The 17730-nt window shown below is 46.5% G+C and overlaps 1 protein-coding gene across 1 annotated transcript in view; it reads right to left on the bottom strand.

Moving 5' to 3' along the window:
* LOC137533401 (serine/arginine repetitive matrix protein 5-like) overlaps window positions 1–7330 on the bottom strand; it is a 39259-nt gene extending 31929 nt beyond the window's left edge. The window contains exons 1-3 of the mRNA XM_068254802.1: window positions 7268–7330; window positions 7024–7169; window positions 2711–2777 (exon numbers count right to left, since the gene is read on the bottom strand). Of these exons, the coding sequence (XP_068110903.1) occupies window positions 2711–2777; window positions 7024–7169; window positions 7268–7330 (276 nt within the window). The remainder of the gene's footprint in view (window positions 1–2710; window positions 2778–7023; window positions 7170–7267) is intronic.
* Between the last annotated feature and the right edge of the window lie 10400 nt (window positions 7331–17730).

Genomic DNA, 17730 nt, shown 5'->3' with positions numbered 1-17730 from the left:
CACATTCATTGAAGTATGCCAGGGCTAAAATCTATGAACTATTGACCCTTTTCATCTCTTTCCTGCTCTCAGAAGCCATTTTCTGCTAGGAAAGTATTTTATAGTTGTAATTTCTTATCAGTGGGGATCATACTGTAGTCTGACCCAGTCTTGACTCAGACAGGAACTGCCACTTACATACCTGATGTTTAACTCTTTCAGGCAGAGAAAGAAAAAAAGGAACACAGCATAGTTATTTGTGTGCTAGGCACTGTACATACACATGTCTATCTCATCATGTCACATGTCACCTCTCAACAAAAGTCTTTCAAATGCACAATTATCAAACAACTTGAAGAAGTTGGACAACTTTTGTCAAGGCGTTATCACTGATAAGAGGCGTCCAACAACTGATAAGATGCAGCTCAAGTCAATTCAACAGTTGGATTGACTCCATATCAGTCTTATCAGCTGCTTGAACAATAGCAGAGATTTTTTTTAGGTGTTTCACAAGAAAAGTTGTGAGAGCCTAAAAGACCACTGTTGAGTAGCAGCACAATTGTCAAACAACTTTTGTTGTGAAACAAGTTGAAACAACTTAAAAAATATGTTTGCTAATGTTCAAACAGCTGATAAACTTTTTTTAGTTGTTTCAACTTGTTTCACAACAAAAGTTTTTTGACAATTGTGCTGCATAAAAGACCGCTGTTGAGCGTATGAATGGGACTCAACAATATGTCAATTTGGAGTTGTTCGTCAAGTTGTCTGTCAAGTCGTTTTATGTGTATAATAGTTGCTTGCACGCCAAGACGTATCTTTCCAACTTTTTAATCGTAGTTGTTTGTAAAGTTGTTTGTAGTAAAAGACTTCTGTTGAGCGTGTGTATTAACCTGCTGAGCGGTCTGGACGAGCTCAGCTCGTCCAGTACCGCCAGAGGGTGCCGCTCAGGCCCTGCTGGGCCGATTTGGCTCAAATAAAAAGCAGCACACGCAGCCGGCACTTTGCCAGCCGCGTGTGCTGCCTGACCGCCGCCGCAGCGGCGAAAGAGGGTCCCCCCAGCCGCCTGAGCCCAGAGTAGCCGGAACAAAAAGTTCCGGCCAGCGCTAAGGGCTGGATTGGAGGCGGCTGACGTCCATGACGTCACTCCGCTCGTCGCTATGGCGACGATGTAAGCAAAACAAGGAAGGCTGCTCATTGCGGCCTTCCTTGTTTATTCTGGGCGCCGGAGGCGATCGGAAGAACGCCTCCGGAGCGCCCTCTAGTGGGCTTTCATGCAGCCAACTTTCAGTTGGCTGCATGAAATATTTTTTTTTTTATTAAAAAAAACCCTCCCGCAGCCTCCCTGGCGATCTTAATAGAACGCCAGGGTGGTTAAGAGATGGAGGATCGGGACGTCTCCCCTTCACTGGTATCAGGCTGTTAGCCGCAATAAGAAGTTGGGGCTCATGTAGGGTGTTAAAGAGGAACTCCAGTGAACATTTTACTGTTGGCAGGTGATGTGGCTGCTGCATGCTTTTTTGGCAGTTGGAAACAGCTGTAAACAGCTATTTCCCACAATGCAACAAGGTTCACAGACAGGAAACTGCCAAAAGTTTGACTTTTTCTTGTGGGAGGGGTTACTTGTGGGATGGGTTTCACCACAATATCAGTCATACAGCGCCCCCTGATGGTCTGTTTGTGAAAAGAATAGATTTCTCATGTAAAAGGGGGTATCAGCTACTGATTGGGATAAAGTTCAATTTTTGGTCGGAGTTTCTCTTTAAGTCCTCTTTCAGGTCTCTAAAGGAAACTTTACTTATTACATTGGAATCCAATGTGCGAAAGGCTGCCCAAACCCCTCTCGAACAGAGACCTGACGGATCACTTCGGCTGAGCGACGGCCAAGACATTGATCCCCACTAACCCTGCCCGCTGCGTGATGTCACTACCAGGGCCGGTTTTCTCGTGAAAACAAGGTGAAATGGGTAAAGGCTCTGCCTCTGACACAGGAGACCAGGGTTCGAACCTCGGCTCTGCCTGTTCAGTAAGCCAGCACCTATTCAGTAGGAGACCTTGGGCAAGTCTCCCTAACACTGTTACTGCCCATAGAGCGCGTCCTAGTGGCTGCATGCCTGGCGCTTTGAGTCCGCCAGGAGAAAATATATAAATGTTATTTGTCTTTTGTCTTGAAACATTTGCATCAGGCGCAGAGATTACAGGGCGGCATGTTTGTACTGTGTTTACACAAACAGAATGCAGTCAGAATAGGAGGAGAAGCGAAAGAGAAGTGAAGAGGTCATCATTGGGGAAAAGCAGCATGTTGTGCTGTGTGAGGAGTCTGACAGTGAGTGAGGAGGGGGAAGGGGCAGGAGAGCAGCAGTGTTTCATTTGACTTGCACAGCAGAAGGGGGAGGAGGTGGCACTGCTGTCCTGACTGGGGAGGAATGGAGGATGGTGAGCAGTTTGTTTGTCACAGACTCCCACCCAGCCAGTGTGTTATTGGGTTGAGTTGCAGCATGTCATGTCTCAAGTTGTTGCAGTAAATATTACGGTCCTGTGCAATCATTCCAAATCAAGAAGGGCAGGATGGTGGGGGGCACATCCTCATAAGTTTGCCTCAGGCGGCAAAATGTCTAGAACCAGCCCTGGTCACTACCATGTCGCTCCATCCCCTCCTGCGTACAGCAGAACATGTGGCCCGCTTGTAAGCTACTGATACGAGACAAGCTGTACAATAGGCCGGGGAAGTTACCGTTGAGGCAGGAACAGCCCTGAAGTCTGCGCAGGACAGGCGGGTCACTGAATATGATTCCTCCCATCTGAAAAGAGCAAATGTTACATCTTAACATATGAATCCAAATATATATATATATGTACAGAGGGGCTGCAGCACACAACAGGAAAACAGCGACAGGGGCTCTTGGTTACGCTTTAACGCGCTTAAGCTCACCAACTGCGCCAAAGTGTCCCCAATCTGGTGAGTCCTACTCTACCATGCAAAATGCCAGTTTTTATAAGCAGTCTAGTGGGAACTAAACCAAAAACCCTAAAATGTCAACTAGATGGGAAAAAAAGGAAATTAAAAACACCTCACCCTTCACCTTATAAAAACTGGCATTTTGCATGGTAGAGTAGGACTCACCAGATCGGGGACACTTTGGCGCAGTTGGTGAGCTTAAGCGCGTTAAAGCGTAACCAAGAGCCCCTGTCACTGTTTTCCTGTTGTGTGCTGCAGCCCCACTGTACTTATATATTTCTTATGGAGTCTGGGGACCTCCAGCGCTGCGTGCATGCTTTGCATAGAATTGCATAAAAAATTTGGTTTGTGCTGCTCACCCCTTGGTAATTTATATATATATATATATATATATATATATATATATATATATGTGTGTGTGTGTGTGTCTGTATATATAGCCAAAAGAATGATAATTTTATGTTCAATAATTTTTATTGGGGTTTTTCAAAACAAATAAATAGGCATATGTGCCAAATGTCACTCAACACAACATTTTTAACATAATAATAATAACAGTAATTGTGGTACATAAAATTTGCATATATAAAACTGGACATTCAGTTGACATAAAAATAAGAAACTTAGCTCTAATTAGTTAGTGTAAATCACCTAAACCTATTTGGGAAATGGAGCAGATCCTCCCAGGGACTGGGGGACCAAAACCACCCTGCTAAGTCCCCGGGTGACGCATCCATCTCTACATAGAGATGAGAGCAAACCCAAATTAGTATTAATATAAAAGAGCTATAGCTAAATACTGATAACCAGTGTCAATACCCCATGAATCTATTTCAATTTCAATGAAATTGTGGATCTATTTAACACTAAGGCTGGTTTCACAGTGGAACGTTACAGGCGCACGTTAGAGCAGCCTGTAACGCAGCCCACCGCACAGTAATGAAAAATCAATGGGGCTGTTCACAGTGCGGACATTGCGTTACATTGTAACGCTGCGTCACAAGACAACGTACTGCATGCAGTACTTTGGACGCGGCTGAGCCGTGTTAGACTGCTTGCACATGCTCAGTAATGTTGGGGAGGAGCGGAGAGCGGCCAGGCACATGGCTAATTAATATGCACTGCACGTTGTGACGTGCAGTGTTTACTTCCTGGTGCGGCCGCTCTGTGCGGCGATTGGCCGGCGGGACCACGTGATGCTGCATGCGCACAAGGGTGCGCATCACGGCATCACGGACGCCAGTGTGAGCTGCACAACGCGGCTCACTCTGACGTCCAGATCCAGCACCACCAGGCGTTCCGTTAGGGGGATGTTATGCGACCTTAACGCCCCCTCTAACGCAACGTCCTGGTGTGAAATTAGCCTAAAACAGAAAGAAAGAAGAAGATTTTAAAGAATGAAGAAGAGAAAGAAAGAAACAGCGGTTATTGTCAACAGGATTCTATTGCTGAGACGTATTTCAGAGTCCTCCTTAAGTTAAAGAAGTAGTGTGCAGAGTCAAGAAGTAAAGAAAGTATATGAGAGGGTGATAATCATTGCATTTCAAATAATTTAGTATGAGGATAGATGTTAGACCAATTGTGCTTTAGATAAAAAGGATTGGGTATTACCAGAATGATTATTTTAAAGCAAATATAAAGTCCTACTAAAAAAAGCTTCCCTCTAATCCTCCTTGATCCCTCCCGCTGCTGGTGGGCGGGGCCGTAACTACAGGGGGGATGAGAAGGTGGAGAGCTGTGGAGGGGCCCCGCCCCCAACTATTACTTAATTCCCTCCGATACAGGGGACCAGCCTTCAGATCAGGTGTTTTGTGGCTACACTTGTTGAGGGTGTAAAGATTGTGATGTCCACACTTGTTTTATGACCCTAGTGAGATCGGGGCCCCCATGGCACCAGAATGTGGGTGTGGTCATGGGTGGAGCCAAATTTACATAAACTTAACAACAGTTAAGTAGGCTTGCCCAGCAAAATGTTGGATGAAGTCCTGCTCTCCATTAATACAATGCTGGGGCATGTGGGGTGCTGTTTGGTGCCATGCTGGGTACTGTGGTGCCTCTATGGGGCATACTGGTGCTGTGGTGCCCCCTACGGGGCATGCTGGGTGTTGTAGTGACATGCTGGAAGCTGTGGAGCCTCCATAGGAAGCATGCATCGTGTGTGTGTCCTCCAGAAGAGTAGCACAGCGGGAGGAACTACTCATCTCTCTCATCCGCTCTCCAAGTCTGGAGAGATCCTATGTAGCTGACGATTCTCCCCCTCGCATCCAAGAATCAAATGCTAGGAGCTTTAGCTTCTGATTCCTTCTCAGACACTTTCTGCAGAAAAGACGTCTGCAGAATCTGGAGACCAAGCGGCCAGAGGTGAGTACTGCCGCCCGCTGCCTGACTCTGCCTGGGGGACATCAGGGTCACCCCAGAATACATCCGGGGCATGTGCCACTGACCTTTGGGGCTAGCAACGCTCCTGGCTATGCCCCTGCTGTCTCCGAGTGCCGCCCCACTGCACAGGCGCCAGTAAGGTTTGCACCTGCGCATTAGCACGGAGCCGCTAGTGCATAGAGGAGAAAGCTGTGCACAATCACCCCCTCCCCCCCCTCCCACGCCAACACCCTTCCTCCCACGCCAACACCCCCCCCCCTCCCCCCCCCCTATGGACAAGGAAGGCTCTGGATTCTATAAAGCCTTCCCTATCTTCTCTTGTACCCCACGTTCCAGCGCCGTGAGATCGAATCTGAAGGATGATCTGTTGCCCATCCCTCACACATTGATTTCCCATAGATTTCATCATGGAATCAGCCTAGCGCTGCCGCCTCCACCGTCCGCCTGGCCGCCCTCCAAGTGTAAGTGTCCCGTCATGCCCATGAAGTCTCACCTTTCCACGGACGCGACTCCTGGCCTCCTTTGTTGTCCGCTGTCACCGCGAGTGCCTGCGCCACGTGGCACTGGCGTAAGTGTGATGTCACAACATATGCCGATTCGCGTGGTACGGTGGCACTCTCAGTGACGGCAGGCACCAGAGGAGGCTAGGAGTCCCACCGGCAGAGAGGTGAGCCTTAGGCCTCGTTCACATCATACGCACTTCCTGTGCACATTTGGAAGCGCGTATGATGTGCTGAAACGCAAGGATAGCAGAAGGGCATAGACAGTCCTTCCACCGTTCACATCTACTGTGCTGCGCAGCAGTATGATGGGCTATGAAGCTGTTGCGTACGGCTGCCTGCATTTTGCCCGCAAGCGAAGAGCTGATCCCATCACTGTCATGGATGGGATCAGCAGCGCAGCGGCGCAGATGGCGTGCGATTGTACGTGTTGTGTTCCGATCGCATGGCCATGTGCGCTGAAGAGATGTGAACGAGGCCTTGTACCTGCATATCGGCACGGGGAGGACACAGATACACTTGGAGGTCCATAGTGTGCGTCGGTCGTTGATATATCCAACGCCATTCCCACTGCGCACCGGATCAAGCCTTTGCAAATGAGATTTTACCAGCATCCCCGATTGGTCCTTTAGACAGATTTCACACAAAATTGGTCAAAAAACCAATCGGGTGGCCATGTTGAAGCACCACTTTTCCACCCATTCGATCAACCCGCAGTATCGAGTGATGAATGGGCACCTTAAAGCGGACCTGAAATCAGAACTTCCTCTCTGTTCTAAAAGATACGCAACAACGTAATAACTTTTAAAGAAAAGCATTTCTTTGTTACAGCTGATACAAATCCTGCAATAAATCTGCAGTGTGTCTACTTCCTGCTTTCACTGAAGCAGGCATAGAGTTAACATCCTGTGTTTACAAATTAGCTGCTCTGCCGAGGTAGCCAGCTGACACAGCTGAGAGATCAAATTACAGTTGTGATTAGTCACAGTTGAGTGGGAATCAGACAGGCTAAACTCTCTAAATACATACAGGGTGCGTTTCTCTGTGTTTTCCTTCTGTCCTGTGCAAGAATCCATTTTAATGATTTGCATTTTGCTGCCACATGTAATGCCTGGGTTCAGTGACTGGAATTTGCACTCAGTGAAGATATTGCCATATACACTGTATAAAAATAAAAGCCAGAAATGACATATATTACAGACCACTGACCTGTCCTCCGCGTTCCCATTCTCCTCCCAGGTGTACAGCTCGCACTGCGGAGCCACAACGCACAGCGGGTTGTCGAGGTCGCTGCTTTCTGGAGAATCGAGGACATCGAAATATAGAGTGTGGGCCCCGGAGGAGGCAGAAGCACCCTGCAAACAAAGGTGACCAGTCATGATGAAAGCTATATATAAATGTTCCTTCTTCAAATAAACCCGAGGAGAAACTAACGGAAAAAAACAATACTTACCAAAAAGAGCGGAGCCCCTGATCCTGCAGAGGCTTCCCACATCCTCAGGGCGGGATTTACCATAAGGCACTGTAGGCTTGAGCCTACAGGCGCCTTATGCAAGAGATAGAGCTTCCTTCCAAAAATGACACCCTCCTCCTCCTCCTCCCTTACTGATGCAGAGACGCCGCTGCTGCACTCCTTCCCTGTGGTGTATGTTTCCCTCCCTTGCTCCCTTCCTCCGATGCAGGTGTGGGGTACATGGGTACAGGCAGCAGCCCTCACCCTCCGCCCTGCAGTTATGAATTATACCGGCATCGTTCTTCTGTGTTGTAAGGGTCCTCGATGACCTCATCAAATGAGGACCATAACAAAAGAGAAGAACGCTGCCGGTACAATAGGATCTTTAGGAAACTTAATCTTACATGCTAAGCACTGCCTCATGTCATACTTAGTGGCATGACACAGTGATTAACCACTTGAGGACTGCCCCCAGCCGATGGGCGGCTGCAAAGACTGGGCCTAAAGGACCGCAATACGCCCATTGGCGGGGGCGGCTGCGGGCGTGGTTATGCGGCGATCGCGTCATTTGTGACGCGATCAGCCGCCGGCGACTGGCTCCGGCCCCCCTCGTGCTGTAACTCGCCGGCCGTTCGGAAGCGCCGACGGGTTACTAGCACCCGGATCGCCGCTGCCCGTATGTATAATAGGCTTTGTAATGTATACAAAGCCTATTATACAGGCTGCCTCCTGCCCTGGTGGTCCCAGTGTCCGAGGGACCACCAGGGCAGGCCGCAGCCACCCTAGTCTGCACCCAAGCACACTGATTTCCCCCCCCCCTGCCCCCTGATCGCCCACAGCACCCCTCAGACTCCCCCCCTGCCCACCCCCCAGACCACTGTTTGCACCCAGTCACCCCCCTAATCACCCATCAATCACTCCCTGTCACTATCTGTCAACGCTATTTTTTTTAACCCTAAACTGCCCCCTGCTCCCTCCTGATCACCCCCCCCACCCCTCAGATTCTCCCCAGACCCCCCTCCCCTCCCTGTGTACTGTATGCCTCTATCCCCCCTGTAATAACCCACTGATCACCTGTCAATCACCTGTCAATCACCCATCAATCACCCCCTGTCACTGCCACCCATCAATCAGCCCCTATCCTGCACCTTGCGGGCAATCTGATCACCCACCCACACCAATAGATCGCCTGCAGATCCGACATCAGATCACCTCCCAAGTGCAGTGTTTACATCTATTCTCTCCTCTAAACACCCACTAATTACCCATCAATCACCCATCAATCACCCCCTATCACCACCTGTCACTGTTACCCATCAGATTAGACCCTAATCTGCCCCTTGCGGGCACCCAATCACCCGCCCACACGCTCAGATTGCCCTCAGACCCCTCCTTATCAATTCGCCAGGGCATTATTTACATCTGTCCTTCCCTGTAATAACCCACTGATCACCTGTCAATCACCTATCAATCACCCATCAATCACCCCCTGTCACTGCCACCCATCAATCAGCCCCTAACATGCCCCTTGCGGGCAATCTGATCACCCACCCACACCAATAGATCGCCTGCAGATCTGACGTCAGATCACCTCCCAAGTGCAGTGTTTACATCTGTTCTCTCCTCTAAACACCCACTAATTACCCTCAATTGCTCAAGAGCGCCTGCATCTTATGGCCCCAGGAAGTTTTGCTATGGGGCCCCATAATCTCCAGCTACGCCACTGGTCACAGTTCAATGTTTCATTTTATAGATCGATCAAGTAGGATTTTTTAATCATGCTGATCGGGATTTTTATTGCATTTTCGGTCAACATTTGTCGGTCAAAAAGGTTTGTGCAATTTTTTTTACACAGTTGATCAACATCATACCGGCATTACAAATGTGTGGTTTATATATTTTATCAACAGTCCCAATTCTTATGATGTGATTTAAAATTAATTTTGAAATGAAGTACCGGTATATAGGTTTAGAAAATATTATGTTCCTTTTCTAGGACATTACAGCATGATCATGGTAGGATTAGATTGTGACCTACTCTGTGGATGTCAGTGCTATAAAAATACATAATAATAATTTGGTAGGACATTACACTAGGACTCTGAGGACAGTCAGTGACATGACTGTGTACGCTGTAATGTGCTGCAGAAGATGTCACTGCTATATAAATACATAATAATAATATGGTAGGACATTAGACTATGGTAGGATTAGATTGTGAGCTCCTCTGAGGACAGTCAGTGACATGACTATGGACTCTGTAATGTGCTGCAGAAGATGTCAGTGCTATATAAATACATAATAATAATATGGTAGGACATTAGACTATGGTAGGATTAGATTGTGAGCTCCTCTGAGGACAGTCAGTGACATGACTATGTACTCTGTAAAGTGCTGCAGAAGATGTCAGTGCTATATAAATACATAATAATAATATGGTAGGACATTAGACTATGACTATGGTAGGGATTAGATTGTGAGCTCCTCTGAGGACAGTCTGTGACATGACTATGTACTCTGTAAAGTGTTGCAAAAGATGTGAACACCGTATAAATATCGGTAAATAATAATAACAAATAATAAATGTGAACGAACCCTAACTGAAACGCTCCAACAGGTCAAAAAATACTACAGATCTGTCAATATTGATAAATTCTGCTGTGCTGATCAACACAAGAGGATGAAAGCAAGCGATCATGCAATCATTCATAACTGATCAAATAGCACAAATTGTTTCTGCGCACATACAATTCGATTACATTATCAGATCGAAATATAGAGTTGTTTAAAAAAAATTGTACCGTTAAGGCTCAACTATCAAATGTGGCGCAAATTAAAGAATCGCAATAATGCTAAATCAGACAGAATAGTTAAAAACGATTAATTCATCGTTTTAAATCAAATGCATCAAATAGAGTGCGAGAGACAAAAAATATAGATCTATCTGAATCAAACAGATCACTTTAAAACATTCAATCAGTTTATATTCCTGAGCGATCATTTTAACATCGATGGTTTAACCACCCTGGCGTTCTGATAAGATCGCCAGGGTGGCTGCGGGAGGGTTTTTTTTTAATAAAAAAAAAACTATTTCATGCAGCCAACTGAAAGTTGGCTGCATGAAAGCCCACTAGAGGGCGCTCCGGAGGCGTTCTTCCGATCGCCTCCGGCGCCCAGAATAAACAAGGAAGGCCGCAATGAGCGGCCTTCCTTGTTTTGCTTAGATCGTCGCCATAGCGACGAGCGGAGTGACGTCATCGACGTCAGCCGACGTCCTGACGTCAGCCGCCTCCGATCCAGCCCTTAGCGCTGGCCGGAACTTTTTGTTCCGGCTACGCTGGGCTCAGGCGGCTGGGGGGACCCTCTTTCGCCGCTGCTCGCGGCGGATCGCCGCAGAGCGGCGGCGATCGGGCAGCACACGCGGCTGGCAAAGTGCCGGCTGCAGGGGCGTAGCAATAGGGGGTGCAGAGGTTGCGACCGCATCGGGGCCCTTGGGCCAGAGGGGCCCTGAAGGGCCCTCCCTCAACTACAGTATTAGCTCTCTATTGGTCCTGTGCTCATAATAATCACTTCTATAGATACTTTGAATAGTGGTAATCATTAACAAACTGTTCCCCATCCCCTTCTTGCACCTCTGACACTGTAGTTGCCTTTGGCAAGTTTTGGTGCGCCATATCAATTATTATGTATAGAGTACTTGGGGGGCCCCATTGTAAAACTTGCATCGGGGCCCACAGCTCCTTAGCTACGCCACTGGCCGGCTGCGTGTGCTGCACTTTATTTGAAGAAAATCGGCCCAGCAGGGCCTGAGCGGCAGCCTCCGGCGGTGATGGACGAGCTGAGCTCGTCCATACCGCCAGGCTGGTTAAAGTTGACCTGAACTCTTGCACAGAACAGAAGAAAAACACAGAGAAATGCACCCTGTATGTATTTAGAGAGTTTAACCTGTTTAATTCATCCTCATCTGTGACTAATCACCAGTGTAATTTGATCTCTTACCTGTGTCAGCTGGCGGCCTCAGCGCAGCAGCTAAATTGTAAACACATGATGTTAACACAATGGGCCTGATTCACAAAGCGGTGCAAAGTGTTTGCACGCCAGTGAAAAGCCCTTTATCATGCCTAAACTCAGTTTAGGCATGATAAGAAGAAATTTGCGCGAATTTTCCGCGGCGCACGGTGCAGCGCGCGCGATGCGCCCATTAAACCCTATGGGCGCTGCGCGCGGAGTTGCGCGATTGCGCGTGCAAAACTTTACGCGCGGGACTTTGCGCGCGATAAAGAGCACAAATCGGTGCTAACTCAGCGGTGCAAAGCTTATCATGCCTAAAGTCTTTTAGGCGTGATAACTGAGTTATCACCGCTTTGTGAATCAGGCCCCTATGTCTGCTTCCCTGAAAGCAGGAAGTATAGACACTGACGATTTATTGCAGGATTTGTAATGCCTGTAACAAAAAATGTTTTTAAGGTTTATCATGCTGTTGCTTATCTTTTAAAGCAGAGAGGAAGTTCTGAGTTTAGGTCCACTTTAAAGGGCAACTGAAGTAAGAGAGATGTGGAGGCTGCCATATTTATTTCCTTTTAAGCAATACCAGTTGCCTGGCTATCCTGCTGATCCTCCGCCTCTAATACTATTAGCCATAGACCCTGAACAAGCATGCAGCAGATCAGGTGTTTCTGACAACTATTGTCAGATCTGACTGGATTAGCTGCATGCTTGTTTCTGGTGTGAATCAGACACTATTGTAGCCAAATAGATCAGCAGGGCTGGCAGGTAACCGGTATTGTTTAACCATTTCTGCCGCCCGGACGTGAGCTTCTGCTGCGGTGCCGCGCTTCGGCGCGCTCCCGCGTGTGATCGCAGGCGCGCCCCTGTGCTGTCCCCCGGTAGCCCTGGGATCAGTGAACGGGAACATGGTTCCCGATCACCGATCCGTGTCCCCAGCAGAAAAACCGAAGCGCTCTTACTAGAGGCTTCAGACTCTCTGCAAATAAAATTTTCTGTGTCCCCCTTGTGCTTCCGCTTAGCGAGAAGCACAAGGAGAAAAAAAAACTCAAGGTGGCCATCTTGTGGCCAAATAGTAAAACTACGTCTACATATTTTTTACATTACAATTTACACATATAATAACTTTAAAAATTAACTATTTCCCACACCAAAATAACAAAACATAAATAGTTACCGAAGGTTCTGAACTCTTTAAATATACATTTGAAGGGGGTATACTACAATTTTTTTTTTTTTAATTATAAGCTTGTAAATAGTGATGGACGCAAAACTAAAAAAAAATGCACCTTTATTTCTAAATAAAATATTGGCGCCATACATTGTGATAGGGACAAAATTTAAATGGTGTCATAACCGAGACATACGGGCAAATAAAATACATAGGTTTTAATTATGGTAGCATGGATTATTTTAAAGCTATAATGGCCGAAAACGGAGAAATCATGATTTTTTTCTATTTTTTCTTATTAATCCTGTTAAAATGCATTTATAAAAAATAATTCTTAACAAAATGTACCACCCAAAGAAAGCCTAATTAGTGGCGGAAAAAACAAGATATAGATCAATAAATTGTGATAAGTAGTGATAAAGTTATTAGCGAATGAATGGGAGGTGAAAATTGCTCGGATGCATAAGGTGAAAAATCCCCGCGGGCTGAAATGGTTAAAGGAGATAAATATGGCATCCACCATATCGCTCTCATTTCAGTTCCCCTTTAAGAAGAGTGCATCACAATCTATAAGTGTGTGGCCAACACGAGAAATAAAGTCATGACAAAATATCCTTCATGGTTCTCAGCCTCTGATATGTAGATAGTATCTGGACGGGTCCCTCGTCCCTCCAGCAGCGCCCTGACGTCACCTCTGAGTCACCCAAGCAATCATTATTATAAAATAGCATCAATAATGCCTCTTCCACCCCCGGCCCCCGGCATACCGCTCAGCGAAGCTCCCAGCGACAGGTGCAGCCCCTCGGATTAGCAGCAGACGCACAACGGGTGGCAGTAACGTGACCGTCCTGGTGACAGCTAGATAATGTGACACACAGGAGGCTTATGAATAAGTAAAGGGGCAGCGGAGAGACGACCGAACCTGAGACGGGGGAGAGGAGAGCCGGCTAATGACCTGCCGATACATCATCAGCATTATGGCTGCTGACCGCTCTATTGCCTCCCAACTCTCTACCCGCCAACATAAAGAGTTATGTATCCAGAGGTGTTGCTAAGGAGCTGTGGGCCCCGATGCAAGTTTTACAATGGGGCCCCCATGCACTCTATACATAATAAATGATACGGGGCACCAAAACCTGCCAACGGCAACTACAGTGTCAGAGGTACAAGAGGGGGATGGGGAACAGTCTGTTAATGATTACTACTATTCAAAGCATCTATAGAAGTGATTATTATGAGCACAGGACCAATAGAGAGCTAATACTGTAGTTGAGGGAGCGCCCTTCAGGGCCCCTCTGGCCCAAGGGCCCCGATGCGGGCGCAACCTCTGCACCCCCTATTGCTACGCCCCTGAATGTGTCAGTATATTACAATGTGAACTCAAATTATATGAGTGGAGATCTCAGGCCCCCATGTTTTTACGTAGCACTGACATCTTATGCATCACTTTACAGAGTACATAGTCATATCACTGACTATTCTTAGAAGAGCTCACAATCTAATCCCTACCATAGTCATAGTCTAATGTCCTACCATATTATTATGTATTTATATAGGTACAGACTAACCAGCAAGCTCATGGTGACCCAGAACTCATTGGAGTGTGTAAGGGACTACAATGGTCCTAAAAGCCCCCTTACTAAGATGTTAAGAAAAACAAACGTTTGCTTTCCTAAAACAGAAAGAATTTGAGATAATTCAGGTTGGAGTGAGCTTGAGATGTCTCCCAGAGCAACACTGCTGAATATATGCAAATTAACCATTCTTAACATCTTAGTAAGGGGGCTTTTAGGACCATTGTAGTCCCTTACACACTCCAATGAGTTCTGGTTCACCATGAGCTTGCTGATTAGTCTGTACCTCTCGGATTTACAAGCCCTACTCCATAGAGCCAAATAAATCCATGCCATGCACTGATGAGGATCAAACAATCCGAAACAGTCTGTATGCATGTTGGATTATTAGGGCTCTGTACAAATTAACAAGCTGACACATCATTGCATTCCAGCGGTTCTGGAGGTGTGTTTAGCTTCTAAGGGTACAATGGTTCATTTGCATATATTCAGCAGTGTTGCTCTGGGAGACATCTCAAGCTCACTCCAACCTGAATTATTGCAAATTCTTTCTGTTTTAGGAAAGCAAACGTTTGTATTTATATAGCAGTGACATCTTCATAGTCTAATGTCCTACCATATTATTATGTATTTATATAGCAGCGACATCTTCTGCAGCACATTACAGAGTACATAGTCATGTCACTGACTGTCCTCAGAGGAGCCCACAATCTAATCCTACCATATATGGTATTCTAGTGTCCTACCATATTATTATTATGTATTTATATAGCACAGTCTTCTGCAGCACATTACAGAGTACATAGTCATGTCACTGACTGTCCTCAGAGAAGCTCACAAGGTAATCCTACCATAATATTATTATTATTATATATGTATATAGCACTGACATCTTTTGCAGTACTTTACAGAGTACATAGTCATGTCACTGACTGTCCTCAGAGGAGCTCACACTCTAATCCCTACCGTAGTCATAGTCTAATGTCCTACAATATTATTATTATGTATTTATATAGCACTGACATCTTCTGCAGCACTTTACAGAGTACATAGTCATGTCACTGACTGTCCTCAGAGGAGCTCACACTCTAATCCTACCATAGTCATAATCTAATGTCCTACCATATTATAATTATGTATTTATATAGCACTGACATCTTCTGCAGCACATTACAGAGTACATAGTCATGTCACTGACTGTCCTCAGAGGAGCTCACAATCTAATCCTACCATAGTCATAGTCTAATGTCCTACCATATTATTATTATGTATTTATATAGCACTGACATCTTCTGCAGCACGTTACAGAGTACATAGTCATGTCACTGACTGTCCTCAGAGGAGCTCACAATCTAATCCTACCATAGTCATAGTCTAATGTCCTACCATATTATTATTATGTATTTATATAGTGCCGACATATTCTGTAGCAGTTTACAGTGAACCTGAGACTTCCTAAAAATGAAAATGTATACACACCTGGGGCTTCCTCCAGCCCCCTGCAGGCTGATCAGTCCCTCGCTGTTGTCCTCCGCTGCCTCCATTCTCCGTTATGAGTCCCGGTTAGTGAGTCAGTCTGTGCAGGCGCAGTCCGGCCGTGCACCCCATTGCCGGGAACGTCCTACACCTACGCATTACTACTGCCAACCTTGTGAGTAAGATGGGGGAGCGCACACTGCTAGACTGCACTGCGCCCCAGCTCACTCACTTACCGGGACCCATAATGGAGAATGGAGGTAGCGGAGGAGGACGGCGAGGGACTGATCAGCCTGCAGGGGGCTGGAGGAAGCCCCAGGTATATATACATTTTCATTTTAGGTTGTCTCAGGTACACTTTAACTTGAATGCAAGCTGGAATCTCCATACAATTTGCATGCATCTCTCGGTTGGGAGATAAATCAGATTAATAGACTGCATCTCCCAGCATGCATTGCGCTCGTTCATTGCTAATTGTGTAAAGGTAGACAGCGGCAGATTGCTAAACAATGACACGGGCCAGCTGTACACATGCCAGATGCTCAGGCAAGTTTTCTGTAGCGTGTGTACAAATAAGGCTTGAACAAGAACTTTACTGAATATACAGTATAACTTAAAGGATACCCGAACTGAAATTTGACATAATGAGATAGACATGTGAATGTACAGTGCCAAGCACACAAATAACTATGCTGTGTTCCTTTTTTTCTTTCTCTGCCTGAAAGAGTTAAATATAAGGTATGTAAGTGGCTGACTCAGTCCTGACTCAGACAGGAAGTGACTACAGTGTGACCCTCACTGATAAGAAATTCCCCTTTTTTTTACCTCTTTCTTGCTCTCAGAAGCCATTTTCTGCTCAGAAAGAGTTTATAGTTGGAATTTCTATTCAGTGAGGGTCACACTGTAGTCACTTCCTGTCTGAGTCAGGACTGAGTCAGCCACTTACATACCTTATATTTAACTCTTTCAGGCAGAGAAAAAAAAAAGGAACACAGCATAGTTATTTGTGTGCTAGGCACTGTACATACACATGTCTATCTCATCATGTCACCTTTCAGTTCGGGTATCCTTTAATGAATAAAAGGTCTTTCTTTTTATAATTTAACCAAGATTGTGACAGCGCTCCTCTTCTTATGATCTATAAGATTAGAAAGAAAAGCTCCACATAGTGCGTTACTGTAACAATGATATTGCAATAAGCATGCAGCCACCCTCGTGTGCAATATGAATTGCTGTGCTCCACTCTGTGTCTCAAACCACAAGCACCCCTTAGGCTGCTTTCACAGTGGGACGTTACAGGCGCACGTTAGAGCAGCCTGTGACGCAGCCCAACTCCCAGTAATGAAGAATCAATGGGCTGTTCACAGTGCCCACGTTGCGTTACAGTGTAACGCTGCACCTCAAGACAACGTACTGCATGCAGTACTTTATACGCGGCTAAGCCGCGTTAGACTGCTTGCACATGCTCAGTAATGTTGGGGAGGAGGGGAGAGCGGCCAGGCACATGGCTAATTAATATTCACTGCACTCAGTGACGTGCAGTGTTTACTTCCTGGAGCACCGCTCTGTGCGAGGATTGGCTTGCAGGACCACGTGATGCCGCATGCGCGCCGCCCAAGAGTACGCATCACGGACTCCAGAGTGAGCTGCACAACGCGGCTCAGTCTGATGTCCACATCCAGCACCACCAAGGGGTTGCGTTAGGGGCACGTTATGCGACCATAACGTCCCCTAAAATGCAACGTCCTGGTGGGAAAGTAGCCTTAATGTAGCAGGTCACCAGATTGACGCCACCTCAGAATCCAGGTGGGTCTAGCATGTAGTACATAAAGGCCACAGAATCCACTGCTCTAATTCTTTCAAAAGTATAAATCTAGTATTTAATCCATAGTTCACATATAAAGGGCCTGCGTAGTGCGCACGCACTCACGCACTCACTCACTCACTCACGGGCTGATGAGTCCATAGGACAAAACACGTAGGACGGAGCCAGGTGCGTCTGACGTCACTGGGCAGCGGGAGATTCGCAGATCCAGGAAACACTTGCACATCGGAGGTACGGGACGCCGGCACCACACAAGAGAGGGATACCGCTGGGCTGCTAGGCCCGATAGGCTTCATAACCATCTGGTTCAAGTGAGTGCGCAGGCCCTATAGGCTAACTGTCAAGGTTGTATTACACTATATTCTGTTTTATTTGTTCGTATATGTGAACTACGGATTATATACTGGATTTA

This window comes from Hyperolius riggenbachi, chromosome 9 (genome assembly GCF_040937935.1).
Source record: "Hyperolius riggenbachi isolate aHypRig1 chromosome 9, aHypRig1.pri, whole genome shotgun sequence".
Classification (NCBI taxonomy): Eukaryota; Metazoa; Chordata; class Amphibia; order Anura; family Hyperoliidae; genus Hyperolius; species Hyperolius riggenbachi.
Note: the sequence above shows the minus strand (reverse complement) of the source record. Positions and strands in the feature narration are given on the sequence as shown.